A 17021-nucleotide genomic window follows, 5' to 3' on the forward strand; every position below is an offset into this window, starting at 1 on the left:
TCAAAAAGGACAGGCTGGTTTAACGCGGGCCTTTATGTGCATAAACACTTTGACCTCAAAACAATCACTGTTAAATTCAAGAACACGTTATTTCCCCAACGGTGTCCCAACAGTTAAATCCATGAATGCACACAGTGATGCTCATCGGCTACAATCATCAGCAACCGGGGCCGTCTGCGACGGAGACAGTAGCAAATGCATTCGCCCCGTCACGCTGATGAAAAAGGACAGAAAGAGAAGTGGTTGGCGAAAAAAATAAAGACAGAAGCAAAGGGAAGCAAAGAGAACACAGCGGGGACAGGAAGAGAGGGGGGGGCACAGCTGAGAGGGTTCACGGACAAATAAGCAGAGAAAGAGAGGAGGGCGATAGAAACGGGGCAAAGAATAGCAGCCACGCCGCGACTACAATGTGCAACAACAACAGGGCCAGTCAAGTGTTCATCAAAACAGCTCATGAATGAGAGCAAAGTGGCCACTTGCTGAATCCTTTATTCGTTTAGAGCAATAAAACATTGTTCTTCAGTGTCTCTACTTCAGGTGCACTAGATGTAAAATATTTTACTGGACTATACTTTTCACATAGGCAAAATAGACAAGATGCTAATTGGCTCATGGGAATGTAGTTTAAAAAAAATTATAATAAAAAGCACCAATAGCGTGTATTTGGGCTGCTTTGTAAATTTTCCAATTCCCTGAAACACTTCAGACATCGCAGCTCGCTAAAGCCCCAAACCAATTTATCATCTCAAATGTGTGCAATGTCAAGCCTCCAGTCTTTCCTTTGTTTGGCCTCCAGCTTACACAGTGACGTAAACATGACGACGGCTTGAAAAAAAAGGGTCCATTAAGATGATTGACAGCCAAGAAACAAAGGAACAAAGCCAAAATAGGCAGGGAAGAAGAGCACTGGTAGCGAGCAAACATGGGGGTTAAACAGGAGCACATTGAATTGTCTCAGCTGTGCACAATATACGGAAGAGAAACATACGGGTAAGACTGGGACATGGTAACCTGATCCCCTGAACCAAGACACACCTACATCGGCCCATTTTTGGCAGAAAAACACTGAACTCAAGAATGACCCTCTAGAACGGTAGCTGGATCTGTCGTTGTTAATAGCATGCTGTTCACAAACTTGGCTCAACCTGGCAGCCATTGTTTTCACCAGCTATTGACCACTTCACTTCTTTGATTCAGGTCCGTGTGAGCCGGACAGCTTGTAAAACTATAAAAAAAAACCTTATTCTTTGAGCTGCGTCCAAGTCTTTGGTTACAGGCAAACACGATTGAAACTTATTCATCTTAATTATTTGCTAAAGCGCGTCATTGCACCGGTCGTGTCCACTCTTGTCGTTTCATTTGACTCATGTTGAAGCTATAGGAAACAGGGCGGTACAATAAGGTGCTGCGTTCATGCCATTGGCCTAAAGGGGAGAAAATGGCTTGCCCTCCATCTCCTGACGTGTGTTGAACCACACGACGCCAGATGCTCATCTGCATGTACTTATGATTTGCAGTGATTCACCGAAAGTTGCATTTGATTGGATGAATGAGTTTTAAAAAATGCCCGTGAGAGCAGGACGAGTCATCAAACATTTTAAACCATTTAACAGAAGAGAAAGGACGTGGAGTCTGATATATACACTATAATACACCTGCATGGTTTCTAAACAACCTCAAACATTTCAGAATAAATAAAAACTTAACAAAGGTTCACTTACTGGGTTTCTTTTTTTTTTTTTAGCTTTCAAGTTTCATTTCCGTGACCACGGCCAAGACGTGCAAACATAGATTTGTCATTTCTATTGTGCAATGTGTTTGTTCATATCCGCAGACATGAATGCCAATGCTGACTTTACAACATTGGCCGCTATATCAACCCGTCCCTACTGCACAGTGCCCATAACAGACACGCATTGACACAGCAAGAAACTGTGCTACAGACAAAAAAACAAAAGAAGATAAAATGCAAATCTTTTGCTTCCTTTTTCCTTGATGTGTATGATAGAGAGGAGTTAATATCTTTGATCACCTTGAGCTCTGAGACCCTGTCAAACCCAGAGAGCCTGAACATGTTTAGAAAGGAAGAGCAACGTTTGAATCAATCCTCAAGGTAGATGTTTAGATGACAAACATCCTCATGTGGGAATGTAAACAGTCTGTACAGGGAGAAGTGGCTTCATAGCCATAACCGCTGAACCTTTCCCGGAATATAGAGAGGGAAAATGAGGCAGAGCGGAGAGGAACAAACGGACACTCCGCTGCTCTATTCTCCAGAGAACAAACACACAGAGGCATTCATCTTCCTCATCAGCAAGAGGGGGGGAGGACCCTCGGCTCTGCGGGTCACCTGTCACCTGTCCCGCAGAGCCGATGCCCCCCGACGCCCGTCAATCCCCCTCCGGCTAGTACACACAGCGAGTGGTGGGAGGAGGGAGTGGAGAGAACACAGACCTTTCCAGGAATGGTAAACAATTCATCGAAATGAATCCAGGTGGGAATGTAAACAAATACACACACACCTCAAGTGGAATATTTGGCTTTAGGACAAGGCTACATTTCTGAAGATCTATTTATTTAGGGAAGGGTTAGGGCTCTTAACATACACCTCTGTGAGCCGATGAACACCAGAGCAGCACAAAAAGAAAAGGTTGACGTTGAGAGAAATGAAGCAGGTAAGTGGCACATGGTATGTTATGCGGTTTGAATAAGGAGGCGAGCGGAGCCCGAAGAAAGGCCGCATACATACATGTTACATGTGCAAAGTTTCATTTGACGTAGTCATCGTGACGTCACCCATTGGTTGGTGGACTGCCGTTTCGAAGCCACGAGTTCGGCGATTTCGCTGTCGCCATCTTGGATTACGGCCGACAGAAGTTAGCATATTTGGAATGCGGGGGAGTGACAGAGAGGCGCTGTATATATAGCTCTGGTAACGGTAGTGGTCTGTCAATCACAGTAAGCCCGCCCTAAAGCATCCCCTGCTTTATATTTTACTCTAAAATGGGACCAGAATTTACTAAATGAACATCATGCTGTTTCAAAGAAAATTTGAGACTCTGATTTCCCCAAAAACTTCTTTGTGCAACCGGAGGTTACCGCCTGGCCCTGACCTATATGCTTTGGTAAATGACAGTGAAGTTAATATCTCTGGATTGTGGACCGTTGGTTGGACAAAACAAGACATCATCTGGTAAATTATATTGGTGAACTGAGAATACTTGCAGCTCCAGTCAGATTGTAGGAAAAAAACAACATTATACATAGATTATGTCTCAATACTTCAACTCCAGCGTCCCAGCTTGAGGCTAGCTGTTAACTGCTGCTAAACTGTGATAATCCTAGTTTGTATGTGTGTCAACCAAGCAAATGATATCTAGTAGTAACACAAGTTGTTCACTTACAGATGAACACAAAGAAGCAGTCAGGTTGTAAGATAACATTGTGTGTAACATTTGTGATAATTAAATCACGCCAAATGGCTACAAATGTTTCCGATTGTGGGACAGGAACCAAAACAACACACTGGCCTACATTGTCACTTTTTAAAAATGTAAAAACAGAAGTGTATTCATATCTTCAAACCAGGAAGCAAAACTAGGGAGTCTTTCCAGCAGCACGTCAGCCTCTGTGCCTTGCTGATGATCACACTCTATACCTGCATGCTGCTGGCCTGTGAAACACCAGCAGTCCAGTCCAGTGGTTGAGTAACAGAAGTCAGTTCGATGACGAAATGAAAACGATAAACGTCGGCATGAAAAAGATACATCGCAAGATAGAGATGAATACAGCAGCACAGGATGATCACGCTCTTTGTTCGAGTTTCAGTGAGAAGTCTGACTGCACTCTGCGCGCGTGTTAGGCTACATGGATGCCTGTGTAATTGCTCTGACAGGTCTGGGGTATCTGCCTAGAAATGAACTTCATGGAAAGGCGGCCCTGCAGATCTGCACGTACAACACTGGATAACTCTAAAGTAAAGAGATAGAAATGGGTCCGCGCGGCCGAGTCAGTTGGGGCTCGTCGCTCCTCGAGAAGAGAATAGAAAGACGTGCAAAAGGGTCGGATGCAGACCTCCACCTGGAGTGAAAGACGACGTGTGCGAGAGAGGAAGCGTGTCCCGTGTGCGGCTGAGTCACGGAAAGAAAAAAACACATCTGGAGGCATTCCTGAGACGCGGGGAGGAAAACGAAGAGCAGGGAGAGGCAGGAGAGCCATAAAGTCACTGGGCTACAACTCCCTACAGCATGCCTCCACCTAATCCGTCTGCACTGTTTGTTTTACGTCAAATACAACATGCATGAGACTGAAGCTATTTAAAAACAGCAGCGTTGTCAGGTGGAAACCTCATATCTTGTTTTTAGTAACAGAGCCATGTTTTTGCGGCTCTGTGGGAAACGATGCTTCGGGCTAAATGCTGACATGCTCTCAGTGATGCAAGTTGATGTTCAGCGGGTGTTATGTGCACCATGTTCACCGTTTAGCTCGCACAGCTGGGGCTAATGGGAAAGTCAGTACTATAAAATACATTGTTTAACTGTAGAGCTGCAACTAACGATTGTTCCGCTGATTCTTTTTTTTTTTTACATTTTGCCCTTCTAGTCTCACGGCACAGACACCGCCCTTCCCCACGAGACAGACAAAGGCCAAGACAGCCAGAATAAGAGAGCCAGGAGGGAGAGAGAGAGCCAGGAGGGAGAGAGAGAGACAGGAGGGAGAGAGAGGGCCAGGAGGGAGAGAGAGGGTCAGCCAGTAAGTGACAGAGAGGCAGGTGGAGGCGAAAGGAGGGTGGTCAGCTGATGGATAAAAGAGCATGCTGGGAGGCCAGACTCTCTGGCAAACACACAGACATCAGACACATGAGGGGAAGGATGGGGAGGATGAGGAGGAGCTTGTGTTCATGGGTGGAGAAGAGTTCATTGAGAGCACATTTGGCAGAGTGCTACTGCTGTAAACTAGTCGAACAAAGGGCCGCATATTAAATCTAAAATAATTCAAAAAGGTCTGTCGTTTTCTCCTCTTGCAGCCCCAATATGTTTGACTATTTTTGAATGCTTGAATGTCTTTTTTCTAAAAGACTTATTGACACGTCTAGGGCAAAAGCAAGTCACACTCTGTATGTGTCGGAAAGCAGGGGTGAGTGTGATGGCCAGGGAGAGAGAGGGGAGTAAGGGAAGGAAGCCCCGAGAGGAGGAAGGAGGAGCAAAAGAGGGAGGTCATGGGGATCACAGCAGTACGCAAGAGGCATCTGTGTTAGACGTTTCACTTTACGGCAGTGTTGCTTTAGCACAGTGTCCAGTCTGTATACGTGTTCTACAAGTGTTGAAAATTCAGAAAATATAAATAATAATCGTGGAAAGTGGCTTAAAGGGATTAAATCCCGGTTGGACTAATATATCAACGCACATTTTAACTTTCGATATTTTGTCAGCGTTTTTTCCCGTAACTGCCACCTGTCGGATCTGAACCGGGTGACGTGGTGATGACACGGTCAGCGTCTTAGACCTCTAGACCACCAGAAACTTGTTATTGTGGATAATCCACAGAAAACCGTGTAAACCACTTGCATCTGGACCAGCTCAAGTCCTCGATTAAAACTACTGCCTGAGGTAAAGTTAGACAATCCCACATAACACAATGTACTTTAATTCATTCAAGCAAGTAATTACTGTATGGCTGGTGCTGCGTCACACTATTCAACTAATTCTTCAAAAAGCTGGTTTGTCTGTCTATTGATTGCTTCGAATGATCCATGACTAACAGCTGACTGCGAGCAAGTCACGCCTTCAAGTGTGTGTTTGCCACTGTGTGTGTGTCGGGCTACACATCACATTTGTGTTTGGGGAGCACCCGAGGGAGACCGCGTCTTAACAAATAAAGACTGAGCGAGGAAACGCACAGTCATGTGCCTCAAGAGCACCCTGGGGATCCACTGCGTGTATATGTAGAGATAGAGAGAGTGTGTCAAAGTATTAGCGGTTATGACAGTTGGGTTCAGGTGTGGCGGCAGAGACCAGTGCAGCAGGTCTATGTGTGTGTGTGTGTGAGTGTTTACAGGACCTGCAGAAACATGTTGAGCTCGCCAACAGTGATCACGTGTTGGTCGCAGGACATTAATGACTCGGGATTACAAGTTAATGGTCTTTGGCGCAATACTTACAGAACACTTCTGCATCGAGACATAAATCAAAAAGGAAAATGTGGGTTTTTATAGGTTTTACAAACTATGATGATTGATGAGTGGCAGAGGGCTCCGATAGAGGCCGCGTGGACGCAGGCCCTAAATAAAGGCTCCATACACATCATGACGTTCCACTTTCTGCTCGAGATATCTGTGTGCATGTGATTAACTCCCGATGCGCTACACAAATGGTAGAGAACCCATGAAACGGCACTCTGAGCTCCAGCCATCTAAGCACAACAGACTTTAAATTACAATTATTGTTGACAGTTTTTTCAAAAAGCAATTCTCCATTTAAAAAAAAGAAAAAAAAGAAAAAAAAGCTCAAAGTCCAGCTCAAAGTCCAGACGTGAACTGAAGGTGGTGGTAAACTCAAGACAAGCACGGAGGAAAAGCACTAACTCACAAGTCTTTGTGGGTGTGGTTTTTTTGCACTGTGGATTCGAATTGTTCGTCTGTTTACACTGCAAGTCGTGCATTTGCAAACATCTACTGTTCAAAGAAGCCCGAGTGAAAAAGATCTGAGTTTCAAAAAGACCTTTAAAGCCAAGAGAGGACAGCGTCTATCGAGGATTTATATGATCAGTTAAGAAGAGGGAACTCAACCGATTTTACACATTCAAGTCCGTTTACAGGTCTTGAGTAGCAGTACTGCATATGTGTGTGTAGAAAATGTTAAATAAAGCCTATACAGCGCCTTGCAAAAGTATTTACATTGTTCCGAATTTGTTGCATGACCACCTGGAATGTAAATAGAGTTATTTGTTGCCTCTGATTAATGCTCTCTTCGCCTGGTCCACCAGTACTGGTCCTCTCTTGGCAGGTTAGTTGTGGAGCCTTATTCTTTCCATTTTGTAAATAATGGATTCAATGGTGCTCCGTTAGATCATGTGACTGTTTTACTGCACACAGGTGGACTTTATTTAACAATCATGTGACTTGTGAAGGCGATTGGTCGCATCAGCTCTTAATCAGGGGCTTCATAGCAAAGGAGGTGAATACATATGCACGCACCACTTTTCAGTTTTTTATTGTTTCGAATTTTTGAAAACAAATGTTGACTATTTCGTCTAGGTTCTCATCAAATCCAAACAAAAATAAAGGGGGGGGGGGGTAATTTTGTAAGGCACTGTTTGCAGCACAACCAAAGATATCTACTTTAATTAAATTACTTGTCAATACCTAGCACAGCCATTACCCACAATGCAACTCCACCACCGTGCTATGATAGTAGCGGCTAATGTAGCCTCGAATATTCTCAATCAGAGATGAGGACTGGTAAGGTCTGGTAAGATCAGTTATTTCCAACTACAGCTTCAGATTGCTTTCAATTTTCAAACTCGTAGTCTTCAGCTTCGAAAATGTTTTCTTAACGTGTTAATCTAATTCACCCAGCTACCCAACCACACGTCCAGGCCCGGGCCGGCGAGCCTCCCAGTGGGCCGCATGTTATCAGTGTAACTCGATCTCCAACCCGTTCTAATGAGAGGGATTGTTTGCGGGGGAGACTTTAATAACTCCCATAGCCTATTTCTATCTTACAAGTCACACCCTCCGTCTATGACGCACAAGACCACACACACAAACAAACTTTGACAAAGACCGTCTGTACTGCGATGGAAGATCTTATCAAAATCATGCTGGCAAACATTTGCCAGTTTCACTCAGCCAATTATAGGCATTATTAATTTAACCGCCATGAGCAATCATACAGCAATCTACTGCATTCATTATTTCTAGATGCTGATCTCTATTGTACAACATGTATAAAGTGTTTTCGGTCTGTAGAACTATGCCAAACCAAACAGTGTTCATCATACATATACTGTATTATATTCACAGACCAGGTTTTTGCAGGACACCGATGGCACCATGCAGACAGTAATAACTTATTCAGTAAGGTAACCATGTTTAGCCTGCAGGCGGGTTCACGGCAACAACGTCACTTAAAAGCAAAAGTCTTTTCCTTCTAATTATCCCCAGCGGAGGACGCCTCCTGAGGGCCGACCATACCCAAACGGGAAAACAAGAGGGAGGGCTAGAGGAGGAGGAGGAGAGCAGCTGGTGTGTAGCCTGGACAGGAGATAGAGCGAGAGAGAGAAAGACAACAGAAGGGCAACATGGTAGATCACTTTACACTCGGTCAAGAAGCGCTCCCAAGAGGGAGTTGGGTCAGGCTGCAGAGGCCAGAAACTGTTTTCTTAATGTCGCGGCGGACGTTAAAAACGATAGTGCTACACTGAAATATGTCGAATGATGGGGGGACTGATGTCCCACAGTGCTACAGCATCTGGAGAGTGTGAGGTACTCCCGTACCATGAAGACCCGCCAATCACTCAGTCACAGCCATGTGTGAGGGCCGCTGAGCGACTCCTAAATTACAGCAGGCTTTTATTGCTGCGGGGCTCGACGGGAGAAACTGCCCCGTTGCCCTTGGTAACTAGACTATTGTAACTACTTCCAGTCTGCGGTCGCCCCGCTGGCAGAGCAGTCATGTCGGAGACGTCCTCTGCCTCGCCCGCCGTGTAAATTATTCTGCTGCTGCTGCTTGAGCGAGAGAAGGAGCTTCAGCAGCGTCACATGAAATAGGTCGCAAGATAGCAGAGCAGAGTATCGGTGTTTGTCGGCCAATAAGTAACAAGACGTGGCAGCAGAGAATCCAGGCTAGGTTTGAGGTCATTTAAAAACAGGCACAATCACATAGCCTGGCAATTGTTGCCAACTGTAAATTGTCCTGCTTGGCATGTATCAAATCAAAGGAATCTGGAGATTAAGATACTAAATATCAATATTGGTGTCAGCCTTAAAAAAAACACAGCAAATCTAGCTTTCCTGGAAGACCATTTAAAAACTAATAATATTCAAAATAACAAGGAACCTTGGGAATTGCACAGGACCATTATCAATTTAACTCTGAATAGAAGAAGAAGAAGACCTGGCAGCCATTCTTTCAACCAAAGCTGAAGGCCGGCTGTGAACCTGGTGACCAGGCCCGACAGAAGCGCGCTGCAGATTATGTGACTTTGATGATCTGATGCATTTACTTCATCACCAGATTATGTGTGATGCAGCTTTACGCTGGCACATGCAGTACATTCATCTCGTTATCCATCATACACGTTTCAGGCTGTTCTGTGGTCACAGACGCAGATCACACCGCTTCCTTCTTTTTACGTTCGACGTATATATATCTTTGCTGTTTTTTCCCCACCATTTACTTACACTAAATGCACCAATATCCTTTCGTCATTTTAATTGGACACCACATCCTGCCACACTGAGTTTCCAAATTTGTCAGAAAATTCTTTGGAGGCCACACAGGGCATTAGGAAACTCCACCGCCAGTCTGTCATAGTTTTCATATGGAGTCACTGTAGAGTGTCAGCAGAATTTTTTATTTTTTTCGTCCAAGACCACATGTTTATGTCAAATCATGCTCGGTCTGACTACTCATGGCAACCATCCTTACACCCTGCAAATGAAAAACATTTTTTTCATTCCATTATATTTCCTGGTGGCCACTAACTGAAAATGTCGAACTGCTTTAAAGGCTATATCTTTAAGTTTTAGTGAGACCTGTTGAATCAAATAACAAAGTAATAAAGGCGTAACAAGCACATGCAGAATAGTCCAGCAGTTGACCGCGACCAAATTTGGGAGCACAGTATCCTAAACATGGTCAGACACAAATCATTTTTGATGAGTTGCCTTTCATGTGTAATACGGCAGAGCGCTTGAGCTTTTTCTGGCTGCAGTGTGAGCTCCAGGGAACCGCGCCTAGTTCATCCCATTAAGTTGGCCGATGCCGCTTTGTTCGTGAAGCGTTTCTACCAGCCGACCCCCTGCTGTGGGGAAAATCACCACGCGTGAATCCCCATTGTGTGTGCTGGAGGATGAGAACATTGCACACAGTGCAGAGTGGCAAGACGGGGAGGTGGTCAGAAATTACAAAACTACACTTAAGAAATGAGGGGGCGAAAGTCCCGCACATATTATTCATCAGCACCCTATCCAAGCAATGAAACACAGATGTAAATACACGTACTTGACGAAATCCCTGTCAAAACATGCTGCTCCCTGATTATTTCTCCGGTGAACTTCTCCCCGCGGCTCTAACATTGCATCAGCTTTTATGTCCTGAAATAGCTTGTCCCATTAGGGGAAATGTACTCTCTCCCCAAAGTGAAAACCCTCCCAGAGATTACAACATAATGCTCTCTTTCTACTAAAAAGCTTTGACCTTTTAATGCAACAACTGAAAGCATGCGACGACTCGGTGCTGTGCGTTACATGCAGCGCATTTCCAGGCAGACTTGGTGTATTTGCGAGGAGGTTCACAAGAAGAACTATCCATTTCATAAATCCTTCAACCTTGTTAGTTTTATTTTCGAGTGAAAGAAAGGAACTCTACTTTAGAATCGCCGTCTCCGCATTGCTTATGCAAAAATAAGTCCTCCAGCGCTCGTTAAGCTAGCTGAGTGGCTGTTTCAACAGCGCAGAGTGACGGGCCGAGATCGATGCATGTGGCCTGGGCACTGCCATAATGAGGGGGGGGGGGGGGGGGGGGGGGTCAAGGGTCGATGTATTTTAGAGCGCAAGGCTGGCGGTGGTGGTGACGAGCCACGTGAGAGGGAAAGTTAGGAATAACTGCTGTTATATAATGAAACTCTCCCCAAAATGCCATATTAACTCTGCAAACTGTTCTGCTTCACGGGAGAAGAGCAGAGCAGGAACATGTCCGTTACAGCCATGTTTGAGCTGAGTGACCCTGCCCTGACCTACTTGCTCCTGCACATCCTCATGACCACTGCTGCTGCTTTTCCCAGCCCTCCCAGTAAGCTGGTGGGGTTCACTGGCCAAGGGTGAGCGGTGATGTCATTACAGCTCAGAGTAGCTGTGTGTGTGTGTCTCTCTCTAGGGAGGAAGGCGGGGTCCGTCTGAGGCAGGACTGCAGGGGTACATCGCGATGAGGTCATGATAATTATGGGATGTTTGCATAGAGGGAAGGCGAGCTGTGAGTGAGCGATGAAGAAAACCCCATGAAGAGAAACGTCAGCTTTAGAGCAGCCTGCTTTAAATATGCGAGGGGGATTGTGTGCGAGTCAAGTAAACACAAACACCCTCCGCCCACAGAAACAACCAACACTTGATATACGAGGGCTTTACTACCCAGGCTGGGGGGGGGCAGGGGGCAGCTGGGTGGGTTGGTTGGTTGGTGAGGGTGTGGTCACCAACATGCTCCAGCCAGGACGAGGAAAATGAACCCACAGTGAACTGAATGAGATCTGGGCCGCTGGTGTCAGACAATACAAGCTATTGTACTGCTACGGCTGTAGCGCCTCATCATCAGCATAATGCCCTTTAGACCTCCCCCCCCCCTCCCTCCCTCCACCCCGAGCAAAGCCTCACCCACATGGGAACTGCTCCGATCAGAGCCGCGGTGATCCAGCTCGAAAATGGCCACGTCACAGCGCATGCGTGTATGCGATGAGAAGAAAGACATTCCAAGAGTTAGCAACGGGCTGCCCAAACAGTAAAGCCTCGTCAGCAAACTTCCTCTAAAGCTTTGTTGTTGCAAAAACAATTCCACTGTAAGGTAATAAATTCAGACGCCGTTCAACTCTAATGTGTGGGTTCACGCTAACCGCTCCGATTGGCCGAGTATAAGCCCCGAACACCCGCTAGCTTTAACAACTTCCAGTCCACAGTTTTGTCGTTCTTTTTGCAGAGGAATGTGTAAATCATCTGCTTTACGCCAAGTACTTTTTGATTTGAGTGAACAATTTTATTTATTTTTTTTACAGTTGGAATGACAAATACATCCATCATATCAACAATGAGTTGTCCCTGAGCAAGTACATCTCAGCCCTGTGGTGGAAAATGGCCGCTGACAGACAGACAGAGTCCATCAGAGGACAGTCGCCCAACTGTGTCCAACACGGATGCGTCGCTTCCACTGCACGCTCCGGCTGGACTCACTTTTGGTACCAGGTCCTTTTCTCTTTTGTTGAATTTGATTCCGACATGGTAACCAGAAGTGAGAGCATTACTATCTCAGCTATGTTCACACTCAAGTCGGTCTCAATAGCCAACTTTGCTGGTAAGCACAGGGATGATTTTCTCCTCGACTCGATATGCTCGTTCGCTTAAATACTCCCCCCCCCCCCCACACACACACACACACACACACACACACACACACACACACACACACACTAAATATAGCATTGGTCATGTGAGAGATCCTATCATATGATGAGAGCCCTGCTAGATGGCATTGTTTCATTAAACTGAGATGGCTGACATAAAAGTGAAGGAGAATTCTCCCTCCCTCCCTCGGTGCATTATTGTGGATTCTGCCTGCCTACATGGCCTCAGGGCAGAGCTGCGAAAAGCCTACTTTGTCGAATAACTGTCTCCTTACGTCATGGTAAGGCTTATGGGAAGTATTCCTATGCATTCCCTGGAGTGTCTGACTGTGTGTGTGTGTCAGCTGTTACATCTGTGTATTTTGGAGTGTGTGCACTTGCGAACATGAACATTTGTGCAGGTTTTTGTCTCAGTTGTCTGGGTTTTTCCACTGAACACACAAAGTGCAAGACATGTCAAACCGCCACAGATTCCTACAGTTTACTGTACAGAGCAGCGACACATCCCCCCCCACACACTCCCCTCTAACCTTTATCAGGAAGTGTGACGCAGTTGGGTTCAGACTCCTGTTGGGGCAGTTTAATATGGTCTTCCTGTGAGGGGGTGCAAACAAATGGCTCGCCATGGGAGAGGTGTAGCGCTCCACTGCCCGCTTCATATCCACAATAACGGAAGCGTAAAGGGGAACTCCACCGACTCCACACATACAAATCTGTTTACAGGTGTTGGAGAGTACTGCTGCATATGTGAGAAGAAGCTGTGGAACGCAGAGGGAGCTGCTCGAAGTCCGATAAATCGCCTCCAGTGATGCCACATCTGCTGCATCGACTATGAAAATTAAATTTTTAAAAAAAGGACACTCGCATGCACCACAAAAAAAAAAAAGAGGCACGCAGGGCTGGTCCGGCCATCTATGTACAGAGAATCTTGGATTACCACACACGCAGAGGGTGCGAGTTAATTCTCTAAGCTCTTGTTTCAGGACGAGCAAGAAAGGTTCGGAGGACAAAGGGAGGGAATAATGGCTTCACTCACACACACTCACACACGCCACTGAAAGCCGTTCCTCTGGTTTCCCACCGTACATCAAAGATCAAAAGGGAGACAAAAATGATTGATTAGTCTGCAAATGATCCTCTTGTGTAAATTATCGATTGACATTTTTGCATGAAAAGCTATTCATGACTTAGATGCCGATTATTTTTGTCAGTCAACTAATGGATTATTTGACTGATTATTTCAGCTCTAAGACATTGAATTTCGTCCTGAGGACTTCAAGGGAACACTTACTGGACAACTGGACAGCTAGTGGACTGAGCAACCGAACTACAAGTTACAGACTACAAGTTACATCACCTCAGGACGTGAATTCTCACGTGTGCCTGTATCAGAACATAATAAGCGATCAATAAACACCATGCCTTGCTCATTTCGTAATGCAGGGTTGATGGACAAGAAGTGTTTGGTGTTTAGTCAGCGTTTTAGGACACCTGTGGTTCACGCGGAAATACACAATAAGAGTAACGTTGTTGTAAATGTGAAATCCTCAACCAACGATCATCGCAAACAGCCCTTTTTAACCTGCACGCTCTTCTGAAAAACACTACTTCTGCCTTTTCACTTTGCTCCTTCCAATCAGAGTATATCAACGGCAACGTGTCTCACGTTTCACCATCTTCCCTCCCACTTGACTTGCATCCTAGCTTGTAAACAAGAATGTCTGATTGCGGAACAAACGGGGAGGCACCTGTTTCACCTGCATTGGGTTTGCTCTGAACCGCTCCAGAAACTTGCACGTCCGATACACGAGTCACGACGGAGTCAAATGTCACGGTGGGTCAAGAGGCAACAAAGGCTGCCAAAGTTCAGTGGTATGACTTTCGTAATGCTCATCTGCCCTCTTGTCATAAGAGTTTCAAAATGAATGTAGGTGTCTTGCTTTAATGGGGTCTCTCTCAGTGTTAGCGACTCTCGAGAGCAAAGAACAAGGTCAAGAATCATCAGGACTTTGTGGACGTCTTACCTCAGCACAAAAAGCGAGCAGCTTCATGCGTTCATGAACGAGTAAGGCCTTCTGGGAACAGCTGGGAATGTTGTGTGCGTTGTTTCACAACAAACACCACTAATGTGCCGACGCGCACCTGCATCTGCACTCCCTGTATCTGCACTCACAACACCTTGAAGGCACAAAGTGAGCACACACACAGTCACCAAGGTGACTCAACACTGCTGGAGCCCTCTGCACAACCGGGAAGCGTCCCATCATGCATTATTAACAAGAGACAAACTATCCATTTCCAATTCAACTGAGTAGTTGGTGGTTCCCCCTTGAGAAGCCACCAGGGATCTTAAAAGGGTGCTTTCCCTTCTTTGTTTGAATCTCTCACACAGAGTTTACTCGACCACCACACAGTGAAGTCCTTTTGTTGAGAGTTAATATCTCACCTGTTGTCCAATGAGTTTGTATTTGATTCATTTTGTGATATTTCCCTGACTTTGCTTTATGAATACTACTACCTCATCGGCCCATAAGAATCTGTTGAGAAGGAAAAAATCACTTTTTGGTTTAACTGAGTCCATTTTATATGGGGGGGGGGGAGGGGGGGGTCACATCCAGATATGGCTTCGTTTTAAGGAGTCACAAGATCCCCCCCCCAAAAAATTATGAGAGCCCCTGGCTTAAAGTATTTATTTGGAGAGGAAGAGTCATAAGATCAGCAAACATCCTGGTCTAAATCGAAAGGTTGCAGGTCGATAAGTTAAAGGAGACCGTGCAGGACATCTCTTCTCCTTCTACTTACTTGTGTGGAGTCGTTCGCCATCGCCGTCCCGGTTGCTCTGTTGTCAGCCAGTTTTGCAGTTTCACAGACAGCCTGCGCACATGTGGGATTTGAACCTCACGTCAACGTATAGTCTCCTTCCCAAGACAATTTAAAAAATAAGATGAAAGAAAGGTGCGGGTGTTCGTCCTGCAGGTGGTGTCTCAAACTTTATACAAACAGTCTGTATTGACACAAAGGCAAAATAGTCCAGGGGTAATCCGCATTGTTGGCTTGCCTGGCCGCGCCTGAATCGATCCTCCCTCCGCCGTGTTTAACCAACGTTAGCTCGCGCTTCACACAAATAAAATTGCGTTCGCTGTCCGCACGTTTTTACAAAAACAAAAAAACATAAACACCAGACGTTCGCATAACAGCATCCAAACAAACCTACGAGGCTCAACAGTCATTGTTCATCTCGCCATTCAACAGCTAGCAAAGAGCCCCATAACATCCACCGGCGGCGCTCCTCAGTCATGTCCTGCTGAATCCGAGCCGAGATAAAGTCACATCCACGGGCAACGCGGAATGAAAGAAAGCCCCTTCTCGGCTCTCTTCTTTTCCCGGGAACATCTGCGGAACGTGGACACGCCTCTTGTCTCTTATCACATACCACACAGCAAACAAAGCAACAAAAAAAGAGCCGCCTGTCAGTCCTTCACCAGCAGCTCATACAGTCTACACGAGGGACAATAGAGCGCTAATCTGCCTGCTTAATATCCAGCTATCTTACGTCAAAAACTCGCAAACATGATCAAAAACGAGTTATTCGTTACGGTACACGGAATGAGTGAAGGCAACATCTCACACGGCGGGTCACTGAGAGCTACACGAACCACTTGTATGTTATAACCTGCTGCGCGCTCCCGACGCTCGAGTAATGCCGCCCGGGCGTTCATTGGTCCAGGGTTGGGCGGCGGGGACGCGCCCGGAGGTATCACGTGACCTGCACTAGTCATCTTTGTCAAATGTAACTTCTTATGAACCTAACTGTTGAACATGTGTAGCATAATGTTAAGTCTGACACGTAGGGAGAACAACACAGTGCTGGAAGGGTTATTCAGATCTTTCAACTTTCCTTAAAAGTACTTATTATGCAGATTTTTGAATAATACATCTTATATATATATATTTTTTTTTCTTACTGAATTACAATTAGTGATGCATGTGTACATCACTGTGATGTTGCAGCATGTAAAGGTGGGGCTAGTTTTAATTACGTATTACTTTCATCTGCAAAGTAACTAATTAAAGCTATAGAAAAAATGCTGTGGGGAAAAAAACATATTTGCTACTGTAAATGAAGTGGAGTGGAAGTATTAAGTGGTATAACATGGAAATGCTGGAAATGTTGGATACAGGTCCAAGTCTCAAGTCAGTTTAGACAAGTCCAAATCAAATGCCAAGTCTTGTAATGGCAATCATACATTTATACTGTGCTTGATGGTGTGAGAGAGAGAGAGAGAAATAGAAAGAACCGCAGCGACAGAGAAAAGCTCATAATAGGGTTAGGTTAGGGGATGTGTCGGAGGCATGAGTGGATGTCTTTTGTAGAAGTTTGCATAATTGATTTGCATAATGAAAATTAGCCGGCAGAAAGATAGGAAGGACGTAGGAACAGAGAGTGACCTCAATGTTGCAGGATACACACTAGATATCCTAAAATATACACGACATGATCAACTGTAGAGTATGATCCAACTCTAAAGCAAGGACAATGACATTTTGGAAATATTACAAATGTATCCGCACAGATTGGTTCAATGTGTGGTTGTCAAGTGTTGAGAAGCTATTAATGATTCATGATAGAGTGACATGTTGTATGTTGTACTATGCAAATGTTTGTATTGTAATAATAAAGTAATGTACAA

At 45.3% G+C, this 17021-nt stretch overlaps 1 protein-coding gene across 1 annotated transcript in view; it reads right to left on the bottom strand.

The window, feature by feature from the left end:
• Window positions 1-15945, bottom strand: part of pkn1a (protein kinase N1a) — a gene marked incomplete at its 3' end in the record, with an annotated part of 37618 nt that extends 21673 nt beyond the window's left edge. The window contains exon 1 of the mRNA XM_079279455.1: window positions 15133-15945. Within this exon, the coding sequence (XP_079135581.1) occupies window positions 15133-15153 (21 nt within the window). The 5' untranslated portion in view covers window positions 15154-15945. The remainder of the gene's footprint in view (window positions 1-15132) is intronic.
• Between the last annotated feature and the right edge of the window lie 1076 nt (window positions 15946-17021).

Source organism: Melanostigma gelatinosum (assembly GCF_949748355.1).
Source record: "Melanostigma gelatinosum genome assembly, chromosome: 11".
Lineage (NCBI taxonomy): Eukaryota > Metazoa > Chordata > Actinopteri > Perciformes > Zoarcidae > Melanostigma > Melanostigma gelatinosum.